The sequence below is a fragment of the Triticum dicoccoides genome, chromosome 6A (genome assembly GCF_002162155.2).
Source record: "Triticum dicoccoides isolate Atlit2015 ecotype Zavitan chromosome 6A, WEW_v2.0, whole genome shotgun sequence".
NCBI lineage: Eukaryota > Viridiplantae > Streptophyta > Magnoliopsida > Poales > Poaceae > Triticum > Triticum dicoccoides.
In genome coordinates this window covers 569218181-569234221 of record NC_041390.1, presented here as the reverse complement: position 1 = coordinate 569234221, position 16041 = coordinate 569218181, and the positions used below count along the sequence as shown (strand labels likewise).

At 47.2% G+C, this 16041-nt stretch overlaps 1 protein-coding gene across 1 annotated transcript; it reads left to right on the top strand.

The window, feature by feature from the left end:
* Positions 1-284: 284 nt before the first annotated feature.
* Positions 285-4038, top strand: LOC119318020 (peroxidase 27-like). The gene is made up of 4 exons (XM_037592524.1): positions 285-573; positions 659-1013; positions 3275-3399; positions 3489-4038. Exons 1-4 carry the CDS (start codon positions 352-354, stop codon positions 3789-3791), a joined length of 1005 nt encoding a protein of 334 aa, XP_037448421.1. The 5' UTR covers positions 285-351; the 3' UTR covers positions 3792-4038.
* Positions 4039-16041: the final 12003 nt, after the last annotated feature.

The window sequence follows — 16041 nt, the reverse complement described above, 5'->3', positions numbered from 1 at the left end:
ATTATGTTTGTTGAAAAAGAGTTTGAAATATATGCGGCTACGGTTGAATGACGTTCTCCTGCATCTATGTGCGTGGATTGGTCTTCATTATCCGCGGACGGATTCGGGAGGAAATTCATGGGTTGCCGTTGGAGATGCCCTTAGGCAAGTATATAGTTGTCGTATCAGCGATGGTACTATACTAAGTAATACAGGTATATGCATGTGTGTCATGTGTGATGTGCACGTCTTCACCGATTCACATAAAGTTAGCTAGAGAGAGGGGAGCTTTATATAGAGCTTGCTATCTAGAGGTCTCGTTCGTCAACTCACACCAAAGACCATTTGTTCGGAGGTAGCCTAGGTAATAACATGATGAAGGGCATGGTGTGCCTGGTGGCCGTGGCACTGGTCCTCGCCGGCAGCGTCAGCATTGCGGCGGCGCAGGCGGCCGGGCTGAAGAAGGGCTTCTACAAGAAGAGCTGCCCGCAGGCGGAGGACATCGCGCAGAAGGTGGTGTGGAAGCACGTCGCCGGCAACCGCGAGCTCGCCGCCAAGCTCCTCCGCATGTTCTTCCACGACTGCTTCGTCAGGGTAGGCGCAGTAGTCAGTGCATGTCTATGTTTGTTTGGCAAGTTGATGCGACCAATTTAATTACACGTTGTTTTCTGGTGTATAGGGGTGCGATGCGTCGGTGCTTCTGGACTCGCCGACCAACACGGCGGAGAAGGACGCGCCGCCGAACCTGTCGCTGGCCGGGTTCGAGGTCATCGACGAGGTGAAGGCGGCGCTGGAGCGGGCGTGCCCGGGGGTGGTCTCGTGCGCCGACATCGTGGCGCTGGCGGCGCGGGACTCGGTGTCGTTCCAGTACGGGAAGAAGCTGTGGGAGGTGGAGACGGGGCGGCGGGACGGCACCGTGTCCAGCGACACGCAGGCGTTGAACGAGATCCCGGCGCCGTCCTCCACCTTCGACATTCTCCTCACCAACTTCTCCGGCAAGGGCCTCGGCCTCCAGGACCTCGTCGTCCTCTCAGGTGCGTACCACATCCACGTGGCATGGTTGTTAACGTACGTAGATGCAGCGTTCATGCGTGCATACAGTTATGCTGGAGAGGTACACGTACGTACGCACAACACTATTTTGCGATGACGACCATGCGTTGGCACATGCAGCTGCTGGCCATAAATGATCATGCATGCATTTGCTTGCTCGATCTACCTCTGTCTAGGTGAATAAGTCATTCGTGTAGTGGTACGTATAATGAGGAAGTACTGTCCATCTCTTGATTTTTCTTTTGCTACTGCCCACCTCTTGTTGTTGTTCACGAAAGTACGTATAGTGTTTTTTATAGAATAAGAATGTACGTATAGTGCTAAGCTTAGTGCTTATTACTGAAATTTTGCTATTGCGCCAAAAAGAGGACATGCCTCGTGACACATCATGTGCAGTTGCATGCAACACGACGACTAATTAATATCACCACAGTGTTTGAGAACGACTGCTTGCTAGCTCCGCTGGAAAGCGGACGAAGCCGTCGGTGGCCGATCCGTTTCTCCCGGAATTGATTCCTTTTTCTTTCTCCCATACCTCTCGTACGTACCATCGATGGTCAGTTGTGCTTGTGTTGCAGGCAGCGTAGCTCTACAATCAAATTCGATTGATTGATTGCAACTGCGAAACACGTCGGCTTGCCCCTCGCCATAAATCACGGATTCCTTAATGATGATAGGTGTGTGGTGCTAGCAATGCACGTCCCTATTTGTAGACCTATGTTGACAAGTAGTAGAGGTGTTACCGTTGCTAGACGAGGTCGTTGGAGCATCTTGAGTTTACGTTATGACGTGTAACTGTGGGAATGTCCAAAAGTAACCGTGCCAACGTGAGATTCTCACACTTCAAGTATAGAGTTTTAAAGCATCACGGTGTTGCTTGTGTGGCTGTGGAGTGCTTGTCCATGATAAGAAGCTTGTGGTGACTTGGTGGATTTTTATCAGCGGAAAGTCCATTAGTGTCATGTACATGCATGCTTATGATGGTGTATCCTACTTCGTGCTATCTAGGAGTAGTACTTCCTCCGTCACAGTTTAGAAGGCACAGTTAAATTTGCGTGTGTTTTCATAATAGACAAGGTTTAGGGCGCATTGCATTTATTTCTAGTAGCTAATTAGTACTCCGATATAGTATTTCTATATGCATGCGTAGTGTGAATACTATTTTTTAGCTCATCCCACAACCAATAGATAACCACCTAGGTTATAGAGAATTTTCAAACGCGTCTTCTAAACCGTGACGGAGGGAGTAAAAGAATCCTAACGGATAGGGTAGAAAAGTCACATTCAGACACGAAGTAAATGGAAATTAAGTGAAGAATAGAATGATTACCAGAGCGGTTGCACCTACAAATCCACTAGAGATCAAACCCCTGATTTAACATCGTGTGCCTCATTAAATTAAATTTTCATTCAAAAAAATGTGCCTCATTAAATTGGATTTCTCTTTCGGTCATGGGCAAATCGCATCCCGCTTTCTCCCGCAGCTGCATGGAGTTGTTGGTCATTCGACGCCTTACCTCATGTGATTTTTCTTTCATGAAAAGTTGACATCCTAAACATATTCGACTTGCTGCCGGTTTGCCTAACCTTCAGGAAGTTCTTGGTCTAGCCCGATCTTAGCGTGGATGATGTTTCACCGATAGTGGAATAATGCCAATGATGACTTCATTAATCTTGAACTCCACGACTCTAGTCTTGAAGTTCCGTGACTCTAGTCTTCTATGGACGACATGTGAGTGTGTACCTCTACCTTATCATCTTATGGTCGATATTTTTCTTTGAAAAATGGTAAAGTGAAGAAATCGAGCCAGAACTCTGCTTAGCTGGGCTGAAATGATTCCTGAAGGTGACAAGACCACAAAGTTCGTTAACAACAAAACCGGGCTACTGATCTGGGGACGATCCATATTGGGAGGGTTGCTCCAAAAAAAATTAGTTGGAGGTACTTTCCTGGTAGTTGGTACAGTTGAATCCAGTGAGGCCGTTTGGGAATGAACGGTCACGCGCAAAAGGTGGCGAACAGTGCAGCAGCGGAGAGAAAAACATGGCGTGGTAGAAAAGATTTACTACTGCATAGCTTAAATGTGTTTATATAATCCTTTCGATCTAAAGTTGTACTAAAGTTAGGTCAATAAATTTGGATCGAAGAGAGTAGTAGACTAAATATACTAATTCCCCTTTCGGAGTGCTTGTATTTTTATGCTGCATAATTTAACCCTTTTTTAACATGTGACAACTCTAGGCGGACACACCATCGGAATAGGCAACTGCAACCTCTTCAGCTCCAGGCTCTTCAACTTCACGGGCAAGAACAACCCCACCGACACCGACCCCTCCCTCAACCCACCCTACGCCAAGTTCCTCCAGGTACGTACTACTCCTACTAATCAGCACCTACCATCCTAAGTAAGTAATCATATCATCATTACATGACATTTTATGTGTGCGGGCTGCAGAGGCAGTGCAGGCGTAACCAGCAGGACCCGAACGACAACACGACGGTGGTGCCCATGGACCCCGCCAGCAGCACCTCCTTCGACAGCCACTACTTCGTCAACCTCAAGGCGCGGCAGGGGATGTTCACCTCCGACGCCACGCTGCTCACCAACGGCCGCGCCGCCGCGCTCGTCGACAAGCTGCAGGACAACGGCGTCTTCTTCGACCACTTCAAGAACTCCATCAAGCGCATGGGCCAGATCGGCGTCCTCACCGGCGCCAGCGGCCAGATCAGGAACAAGTGCAACGTCGTCAACTCCTAGATTGATTGACTGGAAGATGCATATCTGTGGACGTGGGTCGCTGGATTGCTGACCTCATATATTATCACGGTGCGGTGTATGTATATGGGCTGTAAACAAGTGTCTAGATGATACGGGAGCTGCGTGTAAAACTACCAAATAATTATCTTGTAACGAATTGAAAATGCAGAGAAATATTATAGGGTTTATGTACTCCACTAGATGCTATTGCTGGGGAATATGTTTAAATCAGTGAGCCTCCGGTCAATCAAATCTGCCAGGATCTCTCATGCACATGACATGAACTGAATGTCGATCATCGACAATTAGCTTGTTCGACTCGACCAATTCCTGTTCACGTACCTCCTTTTTCATCGTCCAGCGGCCGCCCGCTGGCTTGTACGCAGACAAAGGAGCATGTGCTGGTAACTCTACGCGTCGGAGATTCACTCCGTAACGAAGCACGGGCACTGTGCTAGTATACAAATGAAAAAGAAGAAAATGTGACAGCTGACACCCCCGCGGTTAAGTCCACAAGGCAGAGAAAAATAAACGGAAATAGCGGAAAGTCCTTTCTCAGCCCGAGCTCAAATGAGTATTTTAAAAAGTAAAATCAAAAAGTATTTTAAAAATGCTCAAAAAATTCTGAATTTTTTTTGTGGTAAACACTGACAAATATTCTAACTACTTGCAAAATTTCATCTTCATATCACATTCGTACAAGGCGTGGCAAAAAAACAAAATCAGTGCTCTGAAATGCTTTGAAAGTAGCATTTTCAGAGCATCGATTTTGTTTTTTTTGTCACGCCTTCCACGAATGTGATCTGAAGATGAAATTTTGCAAGCAGTTAGAACATTTGTCAAAATTTATCACAAAAAAAATTCAGAATTTTTTGAACATTTGTAAAATGTCTTTTGATTTTACTGTTCACCCGAGCTCATTTGAGCTCGGATGTAGATACTCCACGTCCCGGAAATAGCAATTACTTGATGTGAGAGAATTATGCAAAGACGAGACTGGCCGATTGATGCAACAAGCAGCACTACCGAGCAGATTTATGGAGGACAAACACTCACTCACACTCGAACAAGCAGTTGACTGTGTTTAGTTAATTAGTGTTCGTGCCCTGTAGGCGTACGTACATCAGGCTTTTACTAGGAAAATAACATGAAAATCACAGGAAAATTCAGCGAAGAATACGTCATGTTCTGTAAATACTCTGCCTACGGCACTCCAAGTCACAGAAACAGAGAAACTTGGATTGCACGTACCTGGAAAGCTGCAAGAATAACATAATCACAAATGAGAGCTCAACATAGACAGGTTTGCTGGTCATAGTAAATCACTGCACTTGGGCAGTTGTGCTTGGTTTGCACTTGTCATAGAACGTTCGGTGACAAGTAAATAAATAAAGGTTGCTTTTCTTTTTTTGCGGGTCAAATAAAGGTTGCTTGCAATGAAGGGAAATGGCTCTCGAATGACTTGGGCTGACATGACCCTTTCGTTTTGAGAATTCTGATGTTCTTATGTGAGGCTGTCAGTCAGGGTGAGCGTATGACCTTGACTGCTAGGTTGTAATCCAATTTTAAAAGACTTTGAGGTTTCTTGCCTCTTCAAGTCTCAATCAGTCAACCGTTTTTTTGCCGGCTTGCACGTTACATGATTAAGTATACTATACAGTATCATCTCTATGCAATGCAACTAACTCACGAATCGTTGCTTGGTCAAGGAAGCCAAACCTTACGACGAAATAGAGTATTTTTTTGCCAGCCAAAACTTAAGCTCTTTCTGTAAGTTTCTCCAGCACGGGCTGCATATCAGACATCCATCTCAGAGTGTCTGGTGTCAAGCGAAAATACACAGAATAGCAGCAGAAAATCAGCAAAGATGAACATCAGTAGTTTTACGTGAAAGACGCCCAAGTTGAGGGACAAATGTGCGAGAGAGATTTATTTACGAATATGGTTACACATAACACTCTTTTACATGCTCCTTGCCGCGGAAGAAGCTAGCCCAACACAACCGAAAGACTAAAAACCAATTTAACCAAAGAACATAGCAATATCGACCACATACACCTTTTTAAATTTAACATAAACCAACTTTATAGAGACCTATTCGAAAGAATTTCACCTATTAGGAACCATAACACACTTAACCTCTCGCCGTGTCATGCATTTCTGTCTTGATCATTTGTTGGTCTTAGGCGAGGAGCAGCCGCAGAGGAGCTCCCAGATGCTCTTCTTGACGCCGTTACGCTTACGCCCCATCTTCTTCCAGAGATCGCTGAAGGCTACAAGCTGAAATGTTCCTCCAAGATGACCCTGAATAAAAAGGGTAAATTGTAAGAGAAATCATAGGCAGGAACCTCGGACAACGGTGCATCCTGACAACTTCGGAATGAAACCTAGTAGCATACCTGAAAAGGAACAACTCTAAAATTCAGCTAGACAAGCTCCGTGCTCTGGTGCAGAACTGAAGACAGACATGCTGGTCCATTTATAGGCCTTGCGCCCTTCGGCAAGCAGCAATTTCGTTGTGAGCAAGGAGAGACACTGATATCACAAGGAAAAGTTAGTGAGGCACAAGACGAATATTCAGCGAAGACTGACTGAACGATTCCAGAACTTGAACTTGAAAAGTTGTTCAGTAGCAGAAACTTCAGTGACATTTGTCAGCCATTAGCTTAATTAGCATGTGACCTACTCCGTATACTACTGTACCTTGCATGTACAGAACGAGTCGTGGATGTCCAACAAAAACTACATTTGGCTCCGGGACAGGTTTATCATTATGCAAACTAAACTTCAGTTGTGAACTCCTATGCTTAACCGTTTAGCCATGATCTGTATAAAATTTATTTCTAATGAACCGGGAAATTACTGGGAACATGGCCGATTGATGCAATAGGCAGAACTACCAAGGGCAGGTTTATAGAGGCCACACACTCACTCACACTCGCACAAGCGACTGTGTTTGGATAACTAGTGTTCCTACCCTGACTTTTACTAGGAAAAGAACATGAAAACCACAGGAATATTCAGCGAAGAACAAGGCATGTTCTGTGAATACTCTGCTTACGGCACTCCAAGTCACAAAAGGAGACAAACTTGGATTGCACGTATACCTGGAAAAGAACATGAATAGTCACAAAAACGAGCTCAACCTAGACAAGTTCGCTGGCCATAGTTAAACAGTACACTTGCGCAGTTGTGCTTGGTTTGCACTTGCCAAAGAATATTCAGTGAAAGTTACTTCCCAGGGATGACTTGGGCTGACCTCCTGACCTGACCATTTCCTTTGGAGAATTCTGATGCACTTATGTGATGTTGACAGCCAATGTGAGTGTATGACCTTGACTGCTCGGTTATAAGTAGTGATTGTCAGTCAATGCGACCGTATGCCTCTTCACGGTTCAATCATTAATAGTTTTTTGGTCGGCATGCACCCAACATGATAGTACTATTACATACTACTACAGTATTAGCTGGATCAAATCCTCTTTAAACTGACGCTTCTATAATGCAAAGAAGGGGAGGCCAATTTTGCCACTTTGCTGCATCCAAGTATTCCAACAGCCCAAAATGATCACATTCGTTGCAACAGGGGAGCATGCGTTGGTAAGGGCATATCCAAGGGCAACCTACAAAAAACCTTCCACATCCGTGTCTGCGTGCAGGGAAGGATCAGTCCGTGGACACGGATGCGCGAGGTAGCCATCCAACGCTACCCGCATACATTTCAAACCGCATTTTAACAAACCGAACGAAATTAATGCAAACCGGCCGATATTCATCAAAGTTCGAATAGAGAATAGCACAAATCATCCACACATAGCATGCAAATTAAGTCCAGTACAACAAAGTCTAAAATTCTACTAGATCCCGAATGTCCAATAAATTTTTTAGGAACTGATCATGTCCTCCCACACATTCTTGCCCTTGAGCTTCATCCAATAGTGTGTGCCTGTAAATGGGTGTCTCGCTGATCTGTAGTACATCACGGCGGCGCGTGCGGGCTGCAAATAATGTGTAGACCAACATTGAGTGAACGAATCAATCAACAAGTTTAGCAAGAGGAAGTCAAACTTACCATCTCCTTCATGCCCACGTGCAATGGTCACCTTGCCTCGAGCTGACTTGCCAAGTTGCAGTACTTGATGACGCTGACCTGGATAGCGTGTCAGTGATAGTACTTGATGACGCTGACCTGGATAGCGTGTCAGCGATACGACAATGACCTCACGTTGCGTGGTCAGATAATGTACACGTCATAGGACGCAATGTGCTTTCCTGCATGAAACTTTTCATGCATTTGCTCCCAAAAAGGCGGCCCTCTGGTCCTGCCTATGAAATACGTGGATACGACCAGCCACACATCGCACAACAACTCATCCTCCATGGTCGAGTAGCTCACCATCCTTCATACTCTAAAAAATGATATAACATTTGAAAATAAGCTCAATGACATTTGATTGAAAACCTGCCAAGCGTGGTGTCCATCATGGAGGTCGTCGATAGGGGACGGAGTGTACCTGGGTACAAACGGCTCTAGGGCTGAAATCTCCGTCGGAACGGCAGGCGGGCACGTCGGTGCTGGTTGCGGATGTCCGACAATGCCTTGGCGGCCGGAGACAAACAACAGCGGCTACGGAGGTGGAGGGTGCGGATGCAAAGTAAGGGGGAGAAGGGGCGAAGTGGAAGAAAATGGGACCGGGAAGGGGGATTGGGTGGGCCGGGGTGTCGGAGTCCTACTGAAAGTGCGTTATATCGACTAGAGGGGGGGTGAATAGGCGATTTTTATGGAAGTCTTCAAAACATGGGAGTTTTGAAGACAAACGATAGAAATGAACCTATAACCATGCAGCGGAAGGTAGACTACCCTAGACAAGCCATAGTCAAGTATTCAATGAAGTGAAAGCACAAAGACTAACAATAGCTAGGCAGTAGGGATCAGGATGGAAGATAATATGAAACCAATCTGAACAAACAATCACACAGTGAAGACAAATGGACAATGCAAATAGGCAATGACTTCACAAGGACCAACTGTAAATAAAGAGATGGGAAGGATAGAACCAGTGAGCTTGGTGAAGACAAAGATTTGGTAGACCAGTTCCAACTGCTGTGACAGTTGTACGTCTGGTTAGGGCGGCTAGGTATTTAAACCTGAGGACACACAGTCCCGGACACCCAGTCCTGAACACGCAGCTCAGACACTCAGTCCTCACCGTATTCCCCTTGAGCTAAGGTCACACAGACCTCACCCAATCACTCTGGTAAGTCTTCAAGGTAGACTTCCAAACCTTCACAGACTTCGTTCACCAGCGATCCACAATGACTCTTGGATGCTCAGAACGCGACGCCTAACCGGCTGGAGGATTCACAGTCCTCAAGTGTAATAAGTCTTCAGATCACACAGACAGGAAGACTTCAGTGATGCCTAACACCCTTTGGCTCTGGGTGGTTAGGGCTTTATCCTCGCAAGGAATTCTCTCTCAAAGGCTTCGAGGTGGATTGCGCTCAAACGACAAAAGCCGTACTCTAACTCTGAGCAGCCAACCGTTTATGGTTGAGGGGGGGGGGGCTATTTATAGCCACTGGGCAACCCGACCCGATTTGTCCGAAATGACCCTTGGTCACTAAGGAACTGACATGTGTTCCAATGGTCAGATTTCAAACACACACGGCAACTTTACTTGGGCTACAAGCAAAGCTGACTTATCCAACTCTCGACAAGATTTGCTCTCATAATCTCCACTCGAAGACATAAGATTTTGGTTAAGCATCACTTCAGTCATTCTGACTAGTTCTCTTGGACCCCACTTAACAGTACGGTGGTTCCTATGACTCAACAAAGAAAAACACAGAACGACGAAACTACTAAGTCTTCGCGCTCCATAATCTTCACGCGATGTCTTCTCTTATCATAGTCTTTAATGTGAATGTCTTCACATACCACCTCTGACTTCAATGTCTTCATACATTTTTAGGGGTCATCTCTGGTAGGAAAACCGAATCAATGAGGGACTTCTACCTGTGTTATCCTGCAGTTCTCACAAACACATTAGTCCCTCAACTAGGTTTGTCGTCAATACTCCAAAACCAACTAGGGGTGGCACTAGATGCACTTACAATCTCCCCCTTTTTGGTGATTGATGACAAACTAGTTGAAGTTTTCAACGGGGAATATAATATGTGAAATTGTAAAGGATAGGGGATTGTCTTCATAAGTTGCAAGGGCTCCCCCTGAAGATGTGCATATAAGTAATTTGCTTTTGGTATGCAAATGCACATGGCAGGTTGTACTTGTGGAGATCCTCTTCAACTTATGATGACAATTCATCATGCATGAAAAGTATGTGAAGATAATGACATGCATAATGAAAAATGGACGTCTACAAAATGATCTAAGTGTGGAATTTATCGTCGCACATGCAGAATTTATCATTGCATCACAAAAAAGCAAATAAGTAGCAGACGACCATCGAGTTTGAGTGTTACAACTCAAAGAACCAAATATATCAAAACGCGAGAGTTGTAAACACTAGGCAAAATATAAAACCACCGCCCATATGAACCCGCTTGAAGACTATCAAACTCATATGCTTCTCCCCCTGTTGCCAGTAAGGACCAAAAAGGTTTGAAGACATAGAGCACCTACTCATCCCCGTGAGGAGTTGGTGAAGCAGCAGGGTCTTCGGTGTTGGTTGGCGGTGCAGACGAACTCGGTGCAGTGTTGATTCGCGCTGAAGGTGGTGAAGTAGCATCGTCTTCATCATCGATGACACGTGCATTCACTGTTGCAGCAGAGGAGGAGAACTTAGAGTCTTCAAGAGACGGAGTACGCCGCAGCACAATCCTTCTTGGAGGTGTTGAGTCAAACTTGAAGCGTTCAGAGAAGCCATCCTCTTGAAGATCATCTTCAGAACACATAAGCGTCAGCCCTTTCCATGTACGTCGACAGGTTTCATGGGCAACAAAGGCATTCTCGGTGGCAAGGTTGCGAATCCTGTTTACATCCACCAAGAGGCTTTGCATTTGGCGCTTTAGCCAATCATGATGCTTATCTTGTTTCTGATGAAGGGCAACCAGAAGCTCTCGGTCATTGAGAACACGGGATCGCTTCTTGGGCCGTTGTGCAATGGTGCTTTCAGTGGCTTCAGTGAGGGCACGATGAGGTGCACGGGTAGTACCAGCCAGAGGATAAACACGAGTGACTGCTGGGTCGCCTTCAATGTGTTGAGAGAAACTTTGCTTATCAGCATTCTGAAGACTAAGGGGCTCCTTGGCAGGCTCTGGATAGATGGCTTCAACTGACATATCGACGTCAGGCAGAAAGATCTGATGATTGCGAGCAGAGGGCTGATAGGTGACAGCTGAGTGTAGTTTGATCAGCCGCATAATCCATGGAGCGTAAAACTTCAAGCCAAAGAGATCAGATCCTGATGCAGCAAGTTGGTGGATGAAGAAGTCTTGTGCATTGAAGCATTTGCCGTGAAGAATATGGAAGACCAAAGTCTTCATTGCACCTTCCAGCTTTGCATGTGGAGAATGTCCTTTGATGGGCCAGAGAGTTCGCCTTATAATGTGATAGATAGTGCGTGGCAGATACTCAAGGTCTTTAACAAAGAACTCCTTAGGATATGCGGCATCTGGAGGCAAAGGCTTCATCATGCTAAGCATCTGACTCATGTTTGGTGCAGGCTTGTGAAAAATGCTCTCCATAGCTGCACTGTGAAGCTGACAACCAGGTTCATAAAGATCTCCTAGAGTGGGCAGACCAGTGAGCTCAATGATATCAAAGGCTTTGGCTTCTTGATGAACATTGCCTGTCATCCACTCAAATACCCAAATCTTCGGATCTCTGTTGTAGCCACGAATATGAAGAGTGCCATAGAATTGGAGCAGCAATTCTTCGTTCCAGTGCTCCTTGTCAGTGACGAACGACAACAATCCAGACTCTCTGAAGCAATCCAGAGCTTCTTCCAAACAAGGCAGACCAGTTATGGCTTCAGTGTCAAGACGCATATGTGGGAAAATGCAACCTTGATTGTACAGAATGCATGAGTAATAACTGCGCCGATGATAGCTACAGAACCGATCAGAAGATATTCTTGCCTTAGTGTAGGGGTTCTTTGCGCTATCAAAGAAGGTGTTGTGTGCCTTGAAGCCATTGATATTAAAAGATCCGGGTGCAGATGCAGTACCTGGAAACCTAGGCAACCTTGGCATTGGCTTCTGAACCTGAGGCATGTGCTCAACGTAATAGTCAAACTGAGGACTAGCAGCAGGCGGAGGAGTCAGAAAAGGCCATTTGACAGTGATAAGTTGGCCATAGTTGAATGCTTGCTCGATAGTGTGTGGCCTTGGTGGCGGAACAGGAGCAGTGGCATCAACAGAGGCGCCAGGCTGCACATCTGTTGCAGGTGCATCATTGGCTTCATTAGCTTCTGGCACATTGGTTGGTGCAGGCTCCACATTTGCTTCAGCCATGACTACGTCATTGGCTTCATTTGTGTTGGTGGTGGCAGCCTCAAGATTCTCAACCTCCACTTGATGAGCTGGAGGGTCGAGCACAGACACGTTCACTTCAGGAACAGCTTCTTCAGAGATTGCGGGTGTAGGGACACGATCTTCTTCTTGTTTGTCATCGACTGATGCAGCCGGATTGTCTTCAGCACCTTTGGCTTCAGACACGGAGACATTCATAGTCGGAGTGGCTTCTGGGAACACTTGACGTGCAACAGATTGGGGCACTTCTCCTTCTGGAACACTCGAAAGGGGGACTTGAGGCCTTGGTCCTTTGCGAAGTCTGCGTAACGCTGGCGACGCCTTTGGAGATGGAGTTGGCTGGGCCTCAAAGTCATCTTCTTCTTCTTGCACGGGTGGTGTGACTTGTTGTTGGGGAGTACTCGGGGTGTCTTGTTGTTGTGGGTGATCAGCCCATGATGCATCCTGAGCAATTGGCGTGTCAGGACCCCGACTCAATGCCACATCGATCTAGCATGTAACACCTCATATCACTTTGCGGCCTCACGCACGGTATTCCCACGGGTGTCGCCTTACCTTTGCCCTGGACCGTTTGCGCCTTTTGGCACACGTATATGACAGTGTCGCTAGCATCCATATGATAAGGAGCCCGGGCTGACATGGCTAGTCGTAAACCCAAAGCGGCACAGACTTACAGGGACAGGCATCCATGACCCAGCATCGAACGTGTCGGTCATCAGCGAGTGAATCCGGGCTGTAGCACTGGGCTAGCAGGACTCCGGTGAACCGGGCTGTAGCGGGCTAACAGGACTCCGGTATTCACCGCGTGACATTTCCCCGAAGGGACAGACACAGGAACGAAGAAGGACATATGCCGGCCAGCCTAAGTGTTCCGGAGCAGTAGCAAGCTACCATGGCTCGGTGGAAACACTAGGAGACATTTCCCCGTAAGAGAGGCTACTAAAGATAAACAACTAGATGGTCAGATCCCACACATACCAAGCATTTCAATAACATACACACAATATGCTCGATATGTGCAATACAACATGGCATCACAAAATGACTCTACGACTCAGTAGTTTATTCAATAGGCTCCGAGGAGCGAGACATTACAAACATGGGTCTCATGACCCAACAATCAGAGCATACAAGTCAAAGCACAAGCGGAAGCTATCATGTCTGAGTACAGACATCTATAAATGAAAAAGGCTGAGAAGCCTGACTATCTATCAGGTTTTGCCGAGGGCACAAGATCGTAGCTGAGGTATCAAGCTAAACGTCGAAGTCCAAGCGGAACTACTAGTGAGACTGAAGTCTCTCTGCAAAACATAGAATAGGCAAACGTGAGTACAAATGTACCCAGCAAGACTTACATCAGATCTATCTACACATGCATCATTATCAACAAAGGGGATGGTGGGGTTTAACTGCAGCAAGCCAGCTTTGACTCGGTGGCTATCCTAAACTACGACTGCAAGCGACTCTTTTGAGGTGGCGCACACGAGTCCACATATTCACCATATCAATACACCACTATGGATCCGCTCCCGTCTCCCTACGAGAACGCCATCCATAGCACTCACGCTTATCTTGCGTATTTTAGAGTATCCACTTTCACTTGTCTATGAACTGATATAAGCAACCCAGAGGTCCTTTTCCGTGGACACGGCTATTCAAATAGATTAGGTTAACCCTGCAGGGGTGTACTTCTTCACACACGCTCTCACCACTTACCGCCGTTTACACGACATGTACTCGGCAACCTTCAAGCGGAAGCCCAACGTGGGTGTCGGCCACGGCCTGCCTAAACACTCAAGTCTCTAGTCCAGGTTTATCGCCTATTCGGGTTCCATCCATGAGGAGATCCGGCCGGAGTTTCGCTCACAGCCCCAAACGATGTGTACAGGGTTCCGTGACACCAAACGGGTGCCCGGTTTACCCGGCCACGTGCCTACCGCATCACAGCCCACCCCTACGGTCAGCGCTGTCCACGGCCTCCAGCATACTACAAACGCCAGAAACTACTTGCAACTCCTGGACAGAGGACAAGGGTGATTAAGAAGCCGAGAGGGTCCATTGGTTTCGGGCCCAATGCGTGGTAGTAGCTGAATCATGGATCACAAACACAGAACTCAGTTCCTGAGGACGGCTGCAATGAGATAACCCACCATGTACTCCTACATGGCCTCTCACCGCTACCTTTACCAAATCGTGTTCACACACTTAGCTCACACACAGTAGGACATGTTCACACGCCTCTGATTCATCCCCGATGAACCAGACCTGACTCAACTCTAAGCAGTAGCAGGCATGACAAACAAGCATGAATGAGTAGGCACAACAGGGCTCAAACAATTCCTACTCATGCTAGTGGGTTTCATCTATTTACTGTGGCAATGACAGGTCATGCAGAGGATAAAGGGGTTCAACTACCGCAGCATGTAACAGTTGAATCGGTGTTGTCCTAATGCAGTAAGAGAGAGCAGGAGCGAGAGAGTGGGATTGTATCGGAATGAACAAGGGGGTTTTGCTTGCCTGGCACTTCTGAAGATAACATTGAGTCTTCATCAGTGTCAACGATCACATCATCGGTATCACGTCTATCGAGAGGGGACAAATACCGGCAATACAGAAAGGAACACAATCAATGCAATGCACAATATGATGCATGCTCATGACATGACAATATGAATGTGTTTTGAGCTAATGCAACTAGCAACAGATTAAATGAAGTTGGTTTGAATATAAGATTCAAATTCAAACTCCATATGTGATTATTCAAATGCCATTTAGTTGATTTGTGCTAAACAGCACCTATAAGTTGTTCTAACATGCATGACAATGGTACAGATGGATTCCTTGAATTTTTCTGATAATTTTTCATATATAAATTATTTAATTTGGAGTTACGGTTAATTTTCTATGAATTTTAGAAGTTTTAGGCATTTTCTGGAATTTCCTGAATTATAAAAAATCCAGAAAATGGTTTATTGCGTCAGCCCCACATCATAGTGACGTCAGCAGGGTCAACGGGCTGGTCCAGGTCAAACCTGACGTGTGGGGGCCACACGTCAGTGACACAGGAGCTAATCCCGGTCAAACCCAGCGCTGACTGGGGTTTGACCAGGGGTGGGGCCCGCTGTCAGTGGCCTAGTGGGTGATTAGCGGGGTAGTTAGTCCCTAATGACCGGCCACATCAGCTCCTGCCGGAGTTTCGCCGGCGGCGACCATTCCGCACGGCGGGGGAACGCCGGACTTGCGCTAGGGGCATCGGATCGACGCGCCAAGGGCACCAGAAGGTAGCCCGCGCCCGTGCGCATCTAGAGGAACCAACGGGAGGTACGGGGGTGGCCGGGGTTCGCCGGAGGCGAGCTCGCGGCGGCGGCCGGAGCTCGGGCAACAGCAGAGATGGCGCTATGGTGCATGGGAGGAGGGGCTGGTGGGCGCTACGGCCTCCTGGGAGTTCTCTGAGCACAGCGGTGTGCTCGGATTCGAGCTGTGGTGGCTCTAGCCACGCCGACGATGAGGCGCGGCGGCGGCGAGCTTCGGGCACGGCAGCGCTAGCGCTAGGGAGCGTGCGGAGCGACGGGAAAAAGGGGCGAACGGCAGAGGAGCTCACAGCGGTTCCGCAGGGTTGGTCAGTGGGCTCAGGGATGTACTGTCGGCGGCGAATCAAACGGCGGCGAGCTTCGGTGGCCGGCGACGGAACGGCGATGGTGGCGGCGTTGCGGGGCTTCCGGGGGGCCGTGGGTCGGTGGGGAGGAAGGAGGGGGTC